We start from the raw sequence: 16933 nt of genomic DNA on the forward strand, positions 1-16933 counted from the left end.
TGAGCCAAGATCATGCCACCACTGCACTTCAGCCTGGGCGACAGAGTGAAACTCTGTCTCAAAAAAAAAAAAAAAAAATACAAAAAATTAGCCATGCATGGTAGTGGATGCCTGTATTCCCAGCTACTTGAGAGGGTGAGGCAGGCAAATTGCTTGAACCCAGGAGGTGGAGGCTGCAGTGAGCCAAGATCGCGCATTGCTCTCCAGCCTGGGCAACAAGAGAAACTTCATCTCAAAAAAACAAAAAAAAAAAAAAAAAAAAAAATTAGCAAAGGACCTGAATAGACATTTCTCCAAAGAGGACATACAGATGGCCAATAAGCACATCGGAAGATGCTCAACATAACTACTCATTAAGGAAATGCAAATTAATATCCCTTCACATCCATTAGGATGGCAATTATCAAAAGAGCAAATTATAAATGTTGTCAAAGATGTGGAGAAATTGGAACCCTTATGCATTGTGTTTGGGAATGTAAAATGTTGAAAACAGTGTGGCAGGTCCTCAAAATATTAAACATACAGTTGCGATATGGCCTAGCAATTCTGCTTCTAGGTAGATTCCCAAAAGAAAGCAGAAACTGGGATAGATATTTGTACAACAGTGTTCACAGCTGCGTTATTCACAATAGCCAAAAGGTGGATATGACCCAGTGTCCATTAATGGATGAATAGATAAACAAAATCTGGTATATACATGTGAAGAAATACTATTCAGCCTTAAAAAGGAATGAAATTTGATGCTACAATGTAGATGAACCTTTATAATATTACACTAAGTGAAATAAGTCAGACACAAAAAGTCAAATATCAAATGATTCCATTTAGATGAATTCCTAAAAGAGACAAATTTGTAGAGACAGAAAGCAGAAGAATGGTTGTCGGGGCCTGGAGAGAGTATAGAATGGGAAGTTTTTATTTGGTGGTATAGAATTACAGATTGGGATGACAAAAAAGTTCTGGAGATAAACAGTGATGATGATTGTACAACAATGTCAGTCCACTTAATGCTCCTGCATTGTACATTTAAAAAATATTAAAATGGTAAATTTTACACATGTTACAATTAAAAAAAATTACACTCTTGTAACCACAAACTAGTGGCACACTTCTGCAACTGTTGGTTTAACGGTGTCAATAACAATAAAGATAAGAGTTAGTGAGCTAAATTTAAAAAATAAAAAATATCTCAAATGAGCAATCTAACATAATACCTTAAGGAAATAAAAAAAAGGACAAACTAAACCCAATGTGAGCAGAAGGAAGGAAATTAAGATTAGAGTGCAGACAAATAAAATAGAGAATAGAAAAACGAGAGAGATAATGAAAGAAGTCAAAAGTTAGTTCTTTAAAAAGAAAGACCAAATTGACAAATCTGTAGCCATACTAAGAAAAATAAAACATGTAAAACTAAAAGCAGAAATGAAAGTGGGGACATTATTAGTAACCTTACATAAAGAAAAACTGTACACCAATAAACTAGGTAGTTTACAGACAAACTCCTAGAAAGACATGTATTAGCCCATTCTCATGCTACAAAAAGAAATAACCTGAGTAATTTATAAAGGAAAGAGGTTTTCAAAAAGGGAGAATTATTCTGAGGCTAGACCATGTAATGCTTTTACAGTGCACTTAAAAAAATTTTTTTTTCCACACGAGATTTCTAAGTGTCTAAATTACATTTTTTCTTAAAGAACCCAGAGTAGCTTCTGTTGCAATAGCTATTAATGAAGAAAACAGAATTCAGTCAACCGAGAAGAAAAAAACTTTTGCTCAAAAAGACAAGGTCCCAAGAGAGAAATAAACAAAAACATGAAGGCCTTTTAAATACAAGCATGCACATGTGCACACATACATTTACATATCTTGGATGTTAGCTTTTAATTAAGCTGACTTAACCATTGAGCTCCTAAAAATTGTATTTTCCTTCCCAGAGGCCTCTCAGCAGAAATGGACCCAATACCTCCCGTTTTTAAGTTTACATGGTATCAAAAGGAGTGAGACAGATACACAAACAAGTGGAGACAAATTTTGGACAACACAAGGGGAAGTGCACTTGGGCAAAACAGATTCAAAACCTGATCTCAATAAAAATGCAAAGCGGGTGTACAACCAAGCCTTATTGCTTCCCTTGCCAGTGCCGGACAAATGGCTTAACAAGCCTAGATAGGAAATCAATAGGCTCCCGGCGGCATACCATCTGGTTAACTCACCCTTTGAGTTCCTCCGCTCCTGATCTCCATTCTAACCCAGTAGTGTAAGGGATGCGCACTTTTGAGCACGGGACAGCCTTCAAGAGGGTCCCCGGGAAAATCTCACCTGCAGCTGCTGGGATGCCCCTGAAGACTGTCTCGTTGCAAGCCGCTGACTGCTAAATGCAGCACCATTCTGGTCTCTCCTGGCTGACCCACCAAATTTTGTTCCCAGATCAAACTGAGGGTCATCGGGCTGCTGTTTCTTGTGGCCCATAACGAGATGCAAATGAACTGGGGAGGAAAAGAGTTTTCATTTCTGCAACCGGTTACAGGGAGAAAGCCTGGAAATTATTGCCAGACCAACTCAAAATTACAAAGTTTTCCAGAGCTTATATACCTAAGCTATATGTCCATGTGTAAGTGTGCATTCATCTAAGGATGTGATTAACTTCTTTTAATCTATAACTAAGATCTGAGTCCTGAAGACCTTCCTCTGGAGCCTCAGTAAATTTACTTAATCTAAATGGGTCCAGGTGCTGGGGGGATTACCCTTGTCTCCTGCTAAATCACGGAGGTTTGGGGAGTTCCTTCAGACCCCCAATAACTTGTATGTGGAGGCCTGGGAAGTTTCTTCAGACCCACAATAAAACTTGTTTAATCCTAAATGGGCCTTGTAAAGAATTCCTTTATTATTTTGTCATGCTTTAAGGCCCAGGAAAGGCCTAGGCAAAACTCTTGATGGGCTTTTATGTCATCCTAGCCTTTGTATAAAGGGACTGGCTTTTAATATTTAATTTAACCCCTCTCAGTCAGTAGTAAAACAGTTGTTATGGAGGCCTGCATGAGTGAGACCTGGCCTGCCACAATCCTGTGTTCATGTATTGAAAGACTATATTATTAAGATGGCAGTACTACCCAAAGCAGTCTACAGATTCACTGAAAGCCCTACCAAAATTCCAAAGGCCTTTTTGCAAAAATGGAAAAGCTGACCTTCAAATTCATATGGAATTGTAAATGCCATGAATAGTCAAAACAATGCAGAAAGGCCAAAGTTGGAGGACTCCCGCTTCCCGGTTTCAGAACTTACTATAAAGCTGCAGTAATCTGAACAGTGGGCTGTTGGCACAAGTACGGATGATACTAACATACAGATCAATAGAATAGAATTGAGGCTTCAGAAATAAACCCATACATCTGTGGCCAACAGACTTTCAACAAATGATGCTGCAATAACTGAATGTACACATACAAAAAAAAGTTGAACCTCTGTGATATTGTGATAGAAGAAGAAATACATATTTTGGTCTTGTACCGGTTTCCTGGCACATAGCTCCTAAAACCCTTGGGAACATCCCAAGTCCCCAAGCTGTGAGTGTCTTTGTATGCTAATGAAATGACTAATGTCTGGGGGACCTGAATGGGGGGTAGTTGCCAGGAGGAACCAACCAAGTAATTAGAGAGCAGACCTCCAGGGGAGAGGGAAGTCCTGAAGGTTAAGTTGATCACCAGTAGCCAATGATTTAATCATTCATGCCTTCATAATGAAGCCCCTCACTCCATAAAAACCCAAAAGGTTTAAGACAGCTTTCTAGGTTGCTGAACATGTGCAGGTACCGAGAGCATAGAAGCTCCACCACCCTTCCTCCATACTTTGCCCCATGAATCTCTTCATTCTGGCTATTCCTGAGTTGTATCCTTTTAAAAAGAGATAAACGTGTTTCTCTGAGTTCTGTGAGCCATTCTAGCAAATTACTGTGGAAACTGTAACTGGGGGACCTGTTATTTGCAATTGATGTCCGAAGTAGGGGGCAGTTTCATGGGACTGAGCCTGGGTGTAAGGTCTGCATTAACTCTGGTTAGTGTCAGAATTGAATTGTAGAATACCTAGTTGGTGCCTGCAGAAAATGGGGAAATTGTTTGGTCTTAGGGAAAACAACCTAAACATCTGGTGTCAGAAGTGATGTACTGAGTATTGAGAGTATAGAAGGAAAAACAGTTTGTTTTTTCTTACTCTACCTCACACCATATAAAAAAGGTAAAAATGAATCAAACTGGCTGGGTGCAGTAACTCGTAACGCACGCCTGTAATCCCAGCACCTTTGGGAGGCTGAAGCAGGTGGATCAGCTGAGGTCAGGAGTTTGAGACCAGCTTGACCAATATGGAGAAACCCGTCTCTACTGAAAATACAAAAAATAGCTGGGCATGGTGGCGGGCACCTGTAATCCCAGCTACTCAGCAGGCTGAGGCAGGAGAATTGCTTGAACCAGGGAGGTGGAGGTTGCAGTGAGCCGAGATATGCCACGGCACTCCAGCCTGGGTGACTGCGAGACTCTGTTTCAGAAAAAAAAAAAAAACTTCGTCTCTTTTTATTGAGATAGGGTCTCACTCTGTCACCTGGAGTGCAGTGGTACGACTTGGCTCATTGCAACCTCCACTTCAGGGGTTCAAGCAATTCTTGTGCCTCAGCCTCCTGAGTAGCTGGGACTACAGGTGCATGGCACCACATCCAGCTAATTTTTGTATTTTTAGTAGAGATGGGGTTTCACCATGTTGGCCAGGCCAGTCTCAAACTCCTGGCCTCAAGTGATCCTCCTGCCTCAACCTCCCAAAGTGTTGGGATTACAGACATGAGCCACCGCGCCCAGCCAGAACTTTGTCTTTTATAGCTTTGCCAGAATGCTTACAGTGATTGTCCATTCTCCATCACACTTGTATGCTTACCTTTGTCCTCTACCCCTTACATGCTCTTACATGTATCAGAAGTACTATTCCTCTACACACTGGATTCTTGTATACTCTTAAATATCTCACATACTCTACCAAGGAATGTAATCTTTATAATATAACTAAGAGAAAGGATTTTGCAACCATACAGATCAGTCTATGTGAACAAAATGTTCATGTCTATATACTTTAGTTTCCTCCTCTGCAGAATGACACTAATAGGGTTGTCATATATGATTACATTATTTATATAAAGCATTTATAATACATTTTAAAATGTTTTAAGCTCTCAATAAAAGTTAGCTAATTTTGTAACATACCTAAAAGAGTATTACACATAATTGCTATTTTATCATTTCAAGTTTTATTTCAGATTCGGGGATACATACATGCGTTAGTTACATAGGAATGGTGCATGTTGCTGAGGGTCTGGGTGTGACTGGTCCCATCACCCACATAGAGAGCACAGTACCCAATACGTTTTTTAACCCTTGCTCTCTTCCCTCACTCCCTAGCAGTCCCCACTGTCTACTGGGGACATCTTTATATCCATGAGTACACAATGTTTAGCTCTCACATATAGGGTGTATTTCTTAAGGTACTAACAGGTGGAATTAGGCCTACCCTATTGCTTAGCTTGCCATGATTATTCAAATCCAAAGTTGACATAAATAGGACTTTAAGGCCGTGAACCAGGCTTGTTTAAGGAGTCACTCCTTCAAACTTATGAAATGTTCCATTGTAATTTTTTAACAATAATAGGAAGTATGAATAGAAATCTGTACCTTTCTTGTGTTTTCAGCTAGAAACATTAATAAAATAATTTAGAAGTAGAAAGACATAGAATTCATTTGTTCAATTGGTTGCACAGACTAAGACAGCACAACACATTATAACACTGTGAGAAAAAAAATTTATTTTGTTCTAGTATTAAAAAAAATTCACTGTCAATAAAAGATAAATACCATTTCCATAATTTAGAGTACAACCCAAGTACACAGACCATAAGAAATTATATCCAAAATTTTGATAGCAGCTGCCCACTGAAATATTTAATAGAAACTTTCAGTTATAATGATCAGTAAAACGAAAAGGGTTGGCTTCTGACATATATAGGTGGTGCTGTAACTGTTTAGAACGCTTAGCTTCTAGTCGGAGCTGTCTAGTTCTCTCTCTGACAGCTTGTTGCTCTGCTATTTTTTCTATTCGTTTCCTTCTTAGCCATCTGTAGAAAGAGGCATGATCAGATTTGGTGAGTATCAACCTGAATACACTCTTCATGCTATAAAGTTACTACTATAGACAAAATAAATGGACATTTCTTTACAATGAAATACTGTCACAACACAACTTTTTAAGTATTAATTGAAAAATGTAGATTACACCCAAGGCTCAACAAGAAAGGATAGTTAGATTTGGGGTCAAATGTTTGAAATTATCTCTCTTATGATGAACTGCCAACTTAATTGGTTTTTTAATAATAAACACTATTTTATGTGTGCTGTAGGTCCTATTCTTTTTTTAAAAATAGGATTTCTTACTATTTGGTAGATTTCAAATAACTTACACTTTGTAACTAGCTGTATTCTAAAATATTACTTAGCTAGGTTAAGAATACTGTCATGCAGAAATTCTGCCTTACTCTTCTTACAGGTAAATTATAGAGCTTTTAAGTCCACAAAATAGTTCTTAAAGTGAAAAATAAGCCAAACATGAAAACATCAAAAGTAGGAAAGGAAAAGTCCACATTCTAACAAATTCAAGTCTTAAACCTTGTTTAAATAATAGCAAAAATAACTGCATATACACATATACCTGGTATATAAGTGTGTATGTGGTATGTGTGTGTGTGTGTATATATATGTGTATATATATATATGCACATACATATATACCTGGGTTTTTTTTCCGAAATCTAAACAATAAGTGTATTAGAAAAAAGAAACTTACTAAATATCATAATCTCATGATATGTGGTTCTGAATTGGCTACTAGTTTAAGCAAATAAACTGTAACTCATTTATGGGTCAGTTGGGGAATAAATGAATATGGGTTGGATATTAGGTAATATTGACAATGAAAAGCAGATTGCAGAATAACATATACAGTATGATCTCAGTATTTTGATATTGAAAATGTATGTACAGAGAAATACTTAGACAGTATGCACACTGGTGCTAACAGTCACAATTTCTGGGTGATGAAAAAGTAACTTGAAACTGCTCCATTTTTACAATGCACATTTACTGTTTCTGTTATAATAAAAGGGTATGTTAGAAAAAGAAAAAGGAGGCTGGGCATGGTGGCTCACGCCTGTAATCCCAGCACTTTGGGAGAGCAAGGTGGGCAGATCACTTGAGGTCTGGAGTTTGAGACCAGCCTGAGCAACATGGTGAGACCCCATCGCTACTAAAAAAAACACAAAAATTAGGCAGGTGTGGTGGTGCACACCTGTGGTCCCATCTACTCGGGAGGCTGAGGTGGGAGAACCACTTGAACCTGGGAGGGTGAGGTTACACTGAGCTGAGATCATGCCACTGCACTCCAGCCTGGGTGACAGGAAGGAAAGGGAAAGGGAAAGGGAAAGGAAAGGGGAAAGGAAAAAAAGGAAAGGAAAGGAAAAAGGAAAGGAAAGAAAAGAAAAGAAAAAAGAAAGAAAGAGAAGGAAGGAAGGCAGGAAGGAAGGAAGGAAGGAGAAAGAGAGAGAGAAAGAAAAAGAAAGAAAGAAAAAAAGAAAAAGAAAGAGAAAGAAAAAGAAAAGAAAAAAGAAAGAAAAGGAAGGGAGGGAGGGAGGGAAAGAAGGAAAGAGCAAAAGAGACGAAAGAAGGAAATGAACTTCAAACAATTGGACTCAATATTCACATTTTGTCCCCCAACTCTCCCATGCTTGCTAGCAAAAATATGCAGCCACATCTGTATTGTCAGAATTAGGCAATGCAGTGTCTTACCCAAATAACTAAAAAAAATCAGGTTTGCCTTAAATTACCAAAATATGTACCCAAATCTCCTTTGGTCTATACAGATTTTCCTCCTTAGTCCACCTTTCTTTTACTGGTAAATGCAACTTTTATTGGTTGCATTTATTGGTAAATACAGTGCATTTATTGGTTGCATTTACTGATAAATTCAGTTTTTCTGAGGGCTCTGTAAGAGAAGCATAACCAATCTTCGACCCATTTCTCACAGAAACAAACAAACAAACAATAAATGATAAGGTATCAAAGGCTATCACACTGGTGCTATAAGAAATAATTTAAGTATTTAAAAGTATCTTGAAGAAAAATTGGTATGCATGTATATAAAACACTCCATATATATAATATATATAATGGAGTTAAAGAATTATACATTTTTAAAAGCATGAATTTAAAACTGAATAGGTATGTGCTGTAAGAGAAAACATTTTGAAGGTTTTTTTTTTCAATCTTAATTTATCATATAACTTTTTAAATGACCATGAGGAAGGAGGAGGGGGGAAATGCCCTGCCTTTAACTTACTGTTTAAAGGCCCTTTCCCGGCCTTCTGTTCCTTTAAGGAAGAATAAGCATTCCTCTTGCTTTCTTAGTTCTTCTGTCTTTCTTTCTTTCATCTGCTCTTCATGCTTTTTTTTAAGCCATAATCGAAAAGCTTGTTGTGGATCTCTGTTTTCCTGCTGATTAGAAAAACAAGCTTTACTTAGTTTAGATAAACAAGAACTACGTTTTGAAGCCCTGCTTATAGGATCCTACAATAATACATTTCCTGCTCTTCAATTTTTCATAATAATGCCAGCCTCATTACCTGCATTCCTAGTATCCAAACCAAATACATCACGCTTAAGTTTTAAGAATATCTTTCAGAAGTTACTTAACTGCTAAGCCCATTTTTCAAAACTGTAGTTCCTATTGTAAATGGTAGCCATAAGGATTTTCAGTCATAAGAATTTTCTTATAAAGATAACAGCCATGATAATTTTAACATAAGAAAAAGCTAGTAGGAGTGGCTTATTTCGTGCTCCCTCAAAGTTCATGATGAATATTATCTTCAGGGAATTTTCAGAAGTTGAAAGAGCTCTTATTTGGAGGAATCAAGAAGAAAAAGAGGACAGATTTGGTACTCTTTGCCCTTGGGAATAGTGTGACCTCATGTGGATTCCTGGCTAGAATGCAAAAGGAAAAGATACATTCATTTAATACTTCCCCCAAATATAAGCTTTGTGATCGAGCTTATATCTTGCATTTCCCTCATCTGTTTCCTGTATCTTGCATTTTTCCCTTGTTTGTAACCCACATTGCCAAATATGCTCTAGTCTAATGTAGAAGATTATTCAGGATCTTTGATGCACAACTGAACTTTGTGGAGAGGACCCCTGGATCTAAAGAATCATTGCCAAACACCTGGAAGTCTGGGAATGGCTAGAAATGACAGAAAAGTGTTCAATTGGGAGTTACAGATCAAAAGAGTCCAGATACAAAGTAATAGGAATAAGTTCTGGTGTTCTGTTACAGAGTAGAGTGACTACAGTTAACAATAATGTATATTTCAAAATAATGAGGAGAAGATTTTTGAATGTTCTCATTGTAAAGAAATGACAAGTGTTTGAGGTAATATGCTAATTACACAATGTGTACATGTATCAAAACATCACACTGTACTCCATAAATACATAAAATTATGTGTCAATTAAATACAATTTTAAAGTTAAAATATTTTTAAAGAGTCAAGGATTCAGGGAGCAACAGGATACATAGGTATCCCCATTCTTTTGTTCTTTCAACAGATATTCATACTATTTACTACCTAACAAGCACTAAAGTACTGAGTTGCATTAATAAAATTAAGGTTCCCTCTCTCACACATTCTGTACTGTACAATACAGTAACCACAAGTCATAAGTGGCTATTTAAATAAAATTTAAAATTCAGTTTCCCAGTAATACTAGCTACATTTCAAGTGCTTAACAGACACACATGGCTAGCAGCTACTCTAATGGACAGTGCAAATACAGAAAATTTCCATCATCCCAGAAAGTTCTATTGGACAGTGTTCTGCACAGACAGGATAAAAATAAGTGACAGACTGATTGACTGACTGATCTGATTCAAAAGAAAACATGGGAAGGAGAGTAATAAAGGCAGCAGTGAAGAGAAAGGATGGTATTTAAATAAAAAGTGAGGGAGGAAGTTATGGGATATCTGGAGAAAAGCTGTGGTAACAATAAGAGCAAAGGAGCTAAAAGGGATTGTGTTTGGCATGATCAATAAATAGCAAAGAAGTCAAAGTGAAGCTGTAGCAAAGTAGCTGAAGAGTGGAAGATGAAGTCAGGGAAGTAGCAGGGATCAGGTAACATATAACCTTGCTGGCCATGGTAGGAACTTCGGATTTCATTTTGAGATGAGAAGCCATTGGGGGTTTCTGAGCATAAGTGACACAGTTTATTCACCACTTTAGAAATATCATTCTGGCTGCTATGTGGAAAACAGACTGAATGAGGGAGAGACAAGGTAGAAGAGGGCTGGGTTTTTAGGCTTTTGTAACAGTCCAGGCAACAGAAGAAAATACTGGTTTAGATTAGGGTAGTGGGACTCTGTATATGCACTGAAGATAGAACCAACATAGTTTGCTCAAAAATTGAATGGATAGTTTTATGTCATGCTTTAAATGATCATTTTTAAAATTATTCCAGGTTTATTAGTATAATAAAAATTCAAGAAAATGTATTTTTAAAATTTAAAGTAAATTACAGCAGAACTATCATCAAAATGATAGACTGCATTGGTACGCAAAGATGTCACTGCATAAGATCATAGCAAATAACTCTCAAAAGTGGAGGGCACCAAAATAAAAAATTAGAGGAAAATAAAAAATTATAAAGATAAAATATGAATTATATAAATAATTAGTGATGGATTAAATTATCTGATTATAAAAAAAGGATAAATGGCTGAATTGGAGACTTTTGCATCTATCCATGATGAAGTAATTGGTATCAGATTTACCCTTCTGCCCTAATTAGCCATAAAGCTAGACAAAATGTATGCAGCAGCTTGATTACTGAGAGTAAGAAAACACATGCTATAACCCCCATATTCACCCTGGCTCTGAACTTGGTGATACTTTCCAGACAACAGTATAGGAAGGAGGAGCCATAGCATCAAACAGTCATTAGTCCCACTGGGCTCATGAAACAGAGATAGGAGTCTGGGGCTGCTGAGACAGCTGAATTTCCAGGACAAGGTACTAGAAAGGAAGCAGTCATGTGGAGGGATGGTCCAAAAGTCTATGTAGGGGTTTCCCTTGGACCTTGGCAAGACCTGGGGTGCACATGTGTAGAGTGAGGCTCTGTAAGGTCTGACAGAGAGTGGCTGCTGTTAATGAAAAAGATTACAAAGGTTGCATAGTTTTGGAGACATTGGAGTTCCAATCCAATTATAGTGGGAATACTTCATTGCTTACCTTGGTCAACCACTTACAACCCTAAAAAGGCCATGCTTTGGAAGTATGGATCACGTCCTAGAGTAAGGACCATGCTCTAGGACTAAGGACAAAAATAAACTAAACCCATCCTAACGAAGCATAAAACAAAGTCTGACAGGATCAAGAGGATGCCTTACTAATTTAACTGCCTACCAGAAAAAAATTCAATACCCTTTAAAGGAAAACAGTGTATTCTAGATTTCCTTACAACTTTTTTATTGGGTAAAGATCCACAGTCTATTAACCAATTTTTAAAAATCGCTGGACATCTAAAGAAACAAGAAAACGTGACCCATAATCTAGAGAAAGAGGCCTTCAATAGTAACAGATCGATCCTAACATGACATGGATATTGGCATTTAGATACAAACAGGTCTAATATTTAAGAAATAGAAAGATGAATATAAAACAGGTCTAATATGTAAGAAATGAAAAGGTGAATATAATGAATAAACAGAGAATCTCAGTAAAGAAACGGAAACTTAAAAAAATAAACTGATAGAAGGATCCAAGATGGTTGAATAGGAACAGCTCCAGTCTACAGCTCCCAGCATAAGTGATGCAGAAGACAGGTGATTTCTGAATTTCTAACTGAGGTACTGGGTTCATCTCACTGGGGCTTGACAGACAGTGGGTGCAGCCCACGAAGCAGGGCAGGGCATTGCCTCACCCAGGAAGCACAAGGGGTCGGGGAATTCCCTTTCCTAGCCAAGGGAAGCTATGACAGACGATACCTGGAAAATCGGGACACTCCCACCCTAATACTGCACTTTTCCAAGGGTCTTAGCAAACGGCACACCAGGAGATTATATCCCACACCTGGCTCGGAGGGTCCCACACCCACAAAGCCTCACTCACTGCTAACACAGTAGTCTGAGATCAAACTGCAAGGGCGCAGCGAGGCTAGGGGAGGGATGTCTGCCATTGCTGAGGCTTGAATAGTTAAACAAAGGAGCCAGGGAGCTCAAACTGGGAGGAGCCCACCACAGCTCAAGGAGGCCTGCCTGCCTCTGTAGACTCCAACTCTGGGGGCAGGGCATAGCTGAACAAAAGGCAGCAGAAACTTCTGCAGACTTAAATGTCCCTGTCTGACAGCTTTGAAGACAGTAGTGGTTTTCCTAGCACAGAGTTTGAGATCTGAGAACGGACAGACTGCCTCCTCAAGTGGGTCACTGACCCCCGAGTAGCCTAACTGGGAGACACCTCCCAGTAGGGGCCAACTGACACGTCATACAGCTGGATGCCCCTCTGAGACGAAGCTTTCAGAGGAAGGATCAGGCAGCAACATTTGCTGTTCTGCAATATTTGCTGTTCTGCAGCCTCTGCTGGTGATACCCAAGCAAACAGTGTCTGGAGTGAACCTCCAGCAAACTCCACTAGACCTGCAGGTGAGGGTCCTTTTAGAAAGAAAATTTAAAAACTGAAAGAACATCCACACCAAAACCCCATCTGTACATCACCATCATCAAAGACCAAAGGTAGATAAAACCACAAAGATGGGGAGAAACCAGAGCGGAAAAGCTGAAAATTCGAAAAATCAGAGTGCCTCTTCTCCTCCAAGGGAACGCGGCTCCTCCCCAGCAACGAAACAAAGTTGGATGGAGAATGACTTTGATGAGTTGAGAGGCTTCAGACGATCAGTAATAACAAACTTCTCCGAGCTAAAGAAGGATGTTCGAACCCATCGCAAAGAAGCTAAAAACCTTGAAAAAAGATTAGAAGAATGGCTAACTAGCATAAACAGTTAGAGAAGACCTGAAATGACCTGATGGAGCTGAAAACCATGGCACAAGAACTATGTGACGCATGCACAAGCTTCAGTAGCCAATTTGATCCAGTGGTAGATAGGGTATCAGTGATTGAAGATCAAATGAATGAAATGAAACAAGAAGTTTAGAGAAAAAAGAGTAAAACCAAATGAACAAAGCCTCCAAGAAATATGGGACTATGTGAAAAGACAAAATCTACGTCTAATTGGTATACCTGAAAGTGACGGGGAGAATGGAACCAAGTTGGAAAACACTCTTCAGGATATTATCCAGGAGAACTTCCCCAAACTAGCAAGGTAGGCCAACATTCAAATTCAGGAAATACAGAGAATACCATAAAGATACTCCTTGAGAAGAGCAACTCCAAGACACATAATTGTCAAATTCACCAAAGTTCAAATGAAGGAGAAAATGTTAAGGGTGGCCAGAGAGAAGGGTCGGGTTACCCAAAAAGGGAAGCCAATCAGACTAGTCTAACAGCAGATCTCTCGGGAGAAACTCTACAAGACAGAAGAGAGTGGTGGCCAATATTCAACATTCTTAAAGAAAAGAATTTTCAACCCAGAATTTCATATCCAGCCAAACTAAGCTTCATAAGTGAAGGAGAAATGAAATCCTTTACAGAAAAACAAATACTGAGAGATTTTGTCACTACCAGGCCTGCCTTACAAGAGCTCCTGAAGGAAGCACTAAACATGGAAAGGAACAACTGGTGCCAGGCACTGAAAAAACATGCCAGTTGTAAAGACCATCAATGCTAGGAAGAAACCACATCAACTAACAGGCAAAATAACCAGCTAGCATCATAATGACAGGACCAAATTCACACATAACAATATTAACCTTAAATGTAAATGGGTTGAATGCTCCAATTAAAAGACACAGACTGGCAATCGGATAAAGAATCAAGACCCATCAGTGTGCTGTATTCAGGAGACCCATCTCACGTGCAGAGACACACATAGGCTCAAAATAAAGGGATGGAGGAAGATCTACCAAGCAAATGGAAAACAAAAATAAAAGCAGGGTTTGCAATACTAGTCTCTGATAAAACAGACTTTAAACCAAAAGTCAAAAAAGACAAAGAAGGGCATTACATAATGGTAAAGGGATCAATGCAACAAGAAGAGCTAACTATCCTAGATATATATGCACCCAATACAGGAGCACCCAGATTCATAAAGCAAGCCTTTAGACACCTACAAAGAGACTTAGACTCCCAAACAATAATAATGGGAGACTTTAACACCCCACTGGCAACATTAGACAGATCAATGAGACAGAAAGTGAATAACAATATCCAGGAATTGAACTCAGTTCTGCACCAAGCAGACCTAATAGACATCTACAGAACTCTCCACCCCAAATCAACAGAATATACATTCTTCTCAGGACCACATAGCACTTATTCCAAAATTGGCCACATAGTTGGAAGTAAAGCACTTCTCAGCAAATGTAAAAGAACAGAAATCATAACAAACTGTCTCTCAGACTACAGTGCAATCAAACTAGAACTTAGGATTAAGAAACTCACTCAAAACAGCTCAACTACATGGAAACTGAACAACTTTCTCCTGAATGACTACTGGGTAAATAACAAAATTAAGGGAGAAATAAATAAGTTCTGGGTGCGGTGGCTCATGCCTGTAATCCCAGCACTTTGGGAGGCCGAGGCAGGTGGACCATGAGGTTAGGAGATCAAGATCATCCTGGCCAACATGGTGAAACCCTGTCTCTACTAAAAATACAAAAATTAGCTGGGCGTGGTGGTGTGCACCTGTAGTGCTAACTGCTCAGGAGACTGTGGCAGGAGAATCACTTGAATCTGGGAGGCAGAGGTTACACTGAGCCGAGATTGTGCCACTGCACTCCAGCCTGGTCAAAAATAAAAAATAAAATAAAATAAAATAAAATAAATAAAAATAAAAAGAAATAAATAAGTTCTTTGAAACCAATGAGAACAAAGACACAGTGTATAGATCTCTGGGACACAGCTAAAGCAGTGTTTAAAGTGAAATTTATAGCACTAAACGCCCACAGGAGAAAGCGGGAAATATCAAAATCAACATTTTAACATCACAATTAAAAGAACTAGAGAAGCAAGAGCAAACACATTCAAACACTAGCAGAAGGCAAGAAATAATTAAGATCTGAGCAGAACTGAAGGAGTTAGAGATAAAAGAAGCCCTTCAAAAAATCAATCAATCCAGAAGCTGGTTTTTTGAAAAGATCAACAAAATCGATAGACCACTAGCAAGACTAATAAAGAAGAGAGAAGAATCAAATAGACACAAGAAAAAATGATAAAGGGGATATCACCAACAATCCCACAGAAATACAAACTACCATCAGAGAATATTACAAAAACCTCTACACAAATAAACTAGAAAATCTAGAAGAAATAGATAAATTCCTGGACACTTACACCCTCCCAAGACTAAACCAGGAAGAAGTTGAATCCCTGAATAGACCCATAACAGGCTCTGAAATTGAGGCAATAATTAGTAGCCTACCAACCAAAAAAAGTGCAGGACGAGATGGATTCACAGCCAAATTCTACCAGAGGTACAAAGAGGAGCTGATACCATTCATTCTGAAACTATTCAAATTATTAGAAAAAGAGGAATCCTCGCTAACTCATTTTATGAGGCCAGCATCATCCTGATACCAAAGCCTGGCAGAGACACAGCAAAAAAAGCGAATTTTAGACCAATATCCCTGATGAACATCAATGCAAAAATCCTCAAAAAAATACTGGCAAACCGAATCCTGCAGCACATCAAAAACCTTATCCACCATGATCAAGTGGGCTTCATCCCTGGAAGGCAAGGTTGGTTCAACATACACAAATCAATAAACGTAATCCATCATATAAACAGAACCAAAGATAAAAAACCACAAGATTATCTCAACAGATGCACAAAAGGCCTTTGACAAAATTCAACAGCCCGTCATGCTAAAAACTCTCCATAAACTAGGTATTGATGGGACGTATCTCAAAATAGTAAGAGCTATTTATGACAAACCCACAACCAATATCATACTGAATGGGCATAACTGGAAGCATTCCCACTGAAAACTGGCACAAGACAAGGATGCCCTCTCTCACCACTCCTATTCAACATAGTGTTGGAAGTTCTGGCCAGGGCAATCAGGCAGGAGAAAGAAATAAAGGGTATTCAATTAGGAAAACAGGAAGTCAAATTGTCCCTGTTTGCAGATGACATGATTGTATATTTAGAAAACCCCATTGTCTCAGGCCAAAATCTCCTTAAGCTGATAAGCAACTTCAGCAAAGTCTCAGGATACAAAATTAATGTGCAAAAATCAGAAGCATTCCTATACACCAATAACAGACAAACAGCCAAATCGTGAGTGAACTCTCATTCACAATTGCTTCCAAGATAATAAAATACCTAGGAATCCAACTTACAAGGGATGTGAAGGACCTCTTTAAGGAGAACTACAAACCACTGCTCAATGAAATAAAAGAGGACACAAACAAATGGAAGAACATTCCATGCTCATGGATAGGAATAATCAATATCGTGAAAATGACAATACTGCCCAAGGTAATTTATAGATTCAATGCCATCCCCACCAAGCTACTAATGACTTTCTTCACAGAATTGGAAAAAACTACTTTAAAGTTCATATAGAACCCAAAAAGAGGCTGCATTGCCAAGACAATCCCAAACAAAAAGAACAATGCTGGAGGCATCACACTACCTGACTTCAAACTATAGTGGAAGGATACAATAACCAAAACAGCATGGTACTGGTACCA

At 38.5% G+C, this 16933-nt stretch overlaps 1 protein-coding gene across 5 annotated transcripts in view; it reads right to left on the minus strand.

The window, feature by feature from the left end:
* CCDC181 (coiled-coil domain containing 181) overlaps nucleotides 1-16933 on the minus strand; it is a 52226-nt gene that overhangs the window by 12352 nt on the left and 22941 nt on the right. For 3 of the 5 annotated variants that reach the window (XM_030937208.1, XM_030937209.1, XM_030937207.1), the window contains exons 5-6: nucleotides 8419-8573; nucleotides 5815-6145 (exon numbers count right to left, since the gene is read on the minus strand). In XM_030937208.1, the coding sequence (XP_030793068.1) occupies nucleotides 5986-6145; nucleotides 8419-8573 (315 nt within the window). In that variant the 3' untranslated portion in view covers nucleotides 5815-5985. Of the gene's footprint in view, nucleotides 1-5814; nucleotides 6146-8418; nucleotides 8574-16933 lie in introns of those variants that run through there. The other 2 variants (XM_010360915.2, XM_030937210.1) reach the window with 2 other exon arrangements.

Source organism: Rhinopithecus roxellana, chromosome 8 (genome assembly GCF_007565055.1).
Source record: "Rhinopithecus roxellana isolate Shanxi Qingling chromosome 8, ASM756505v1, whole genome shotgun sequence".
In the NCBI taxonomy this organism is placed as follows: Eukaryota; Metazoa; Chordata; class Mammalia; order Primates; family Cercopithecidae; genus Rhinopithecus; species Rhinopithecus roxellana.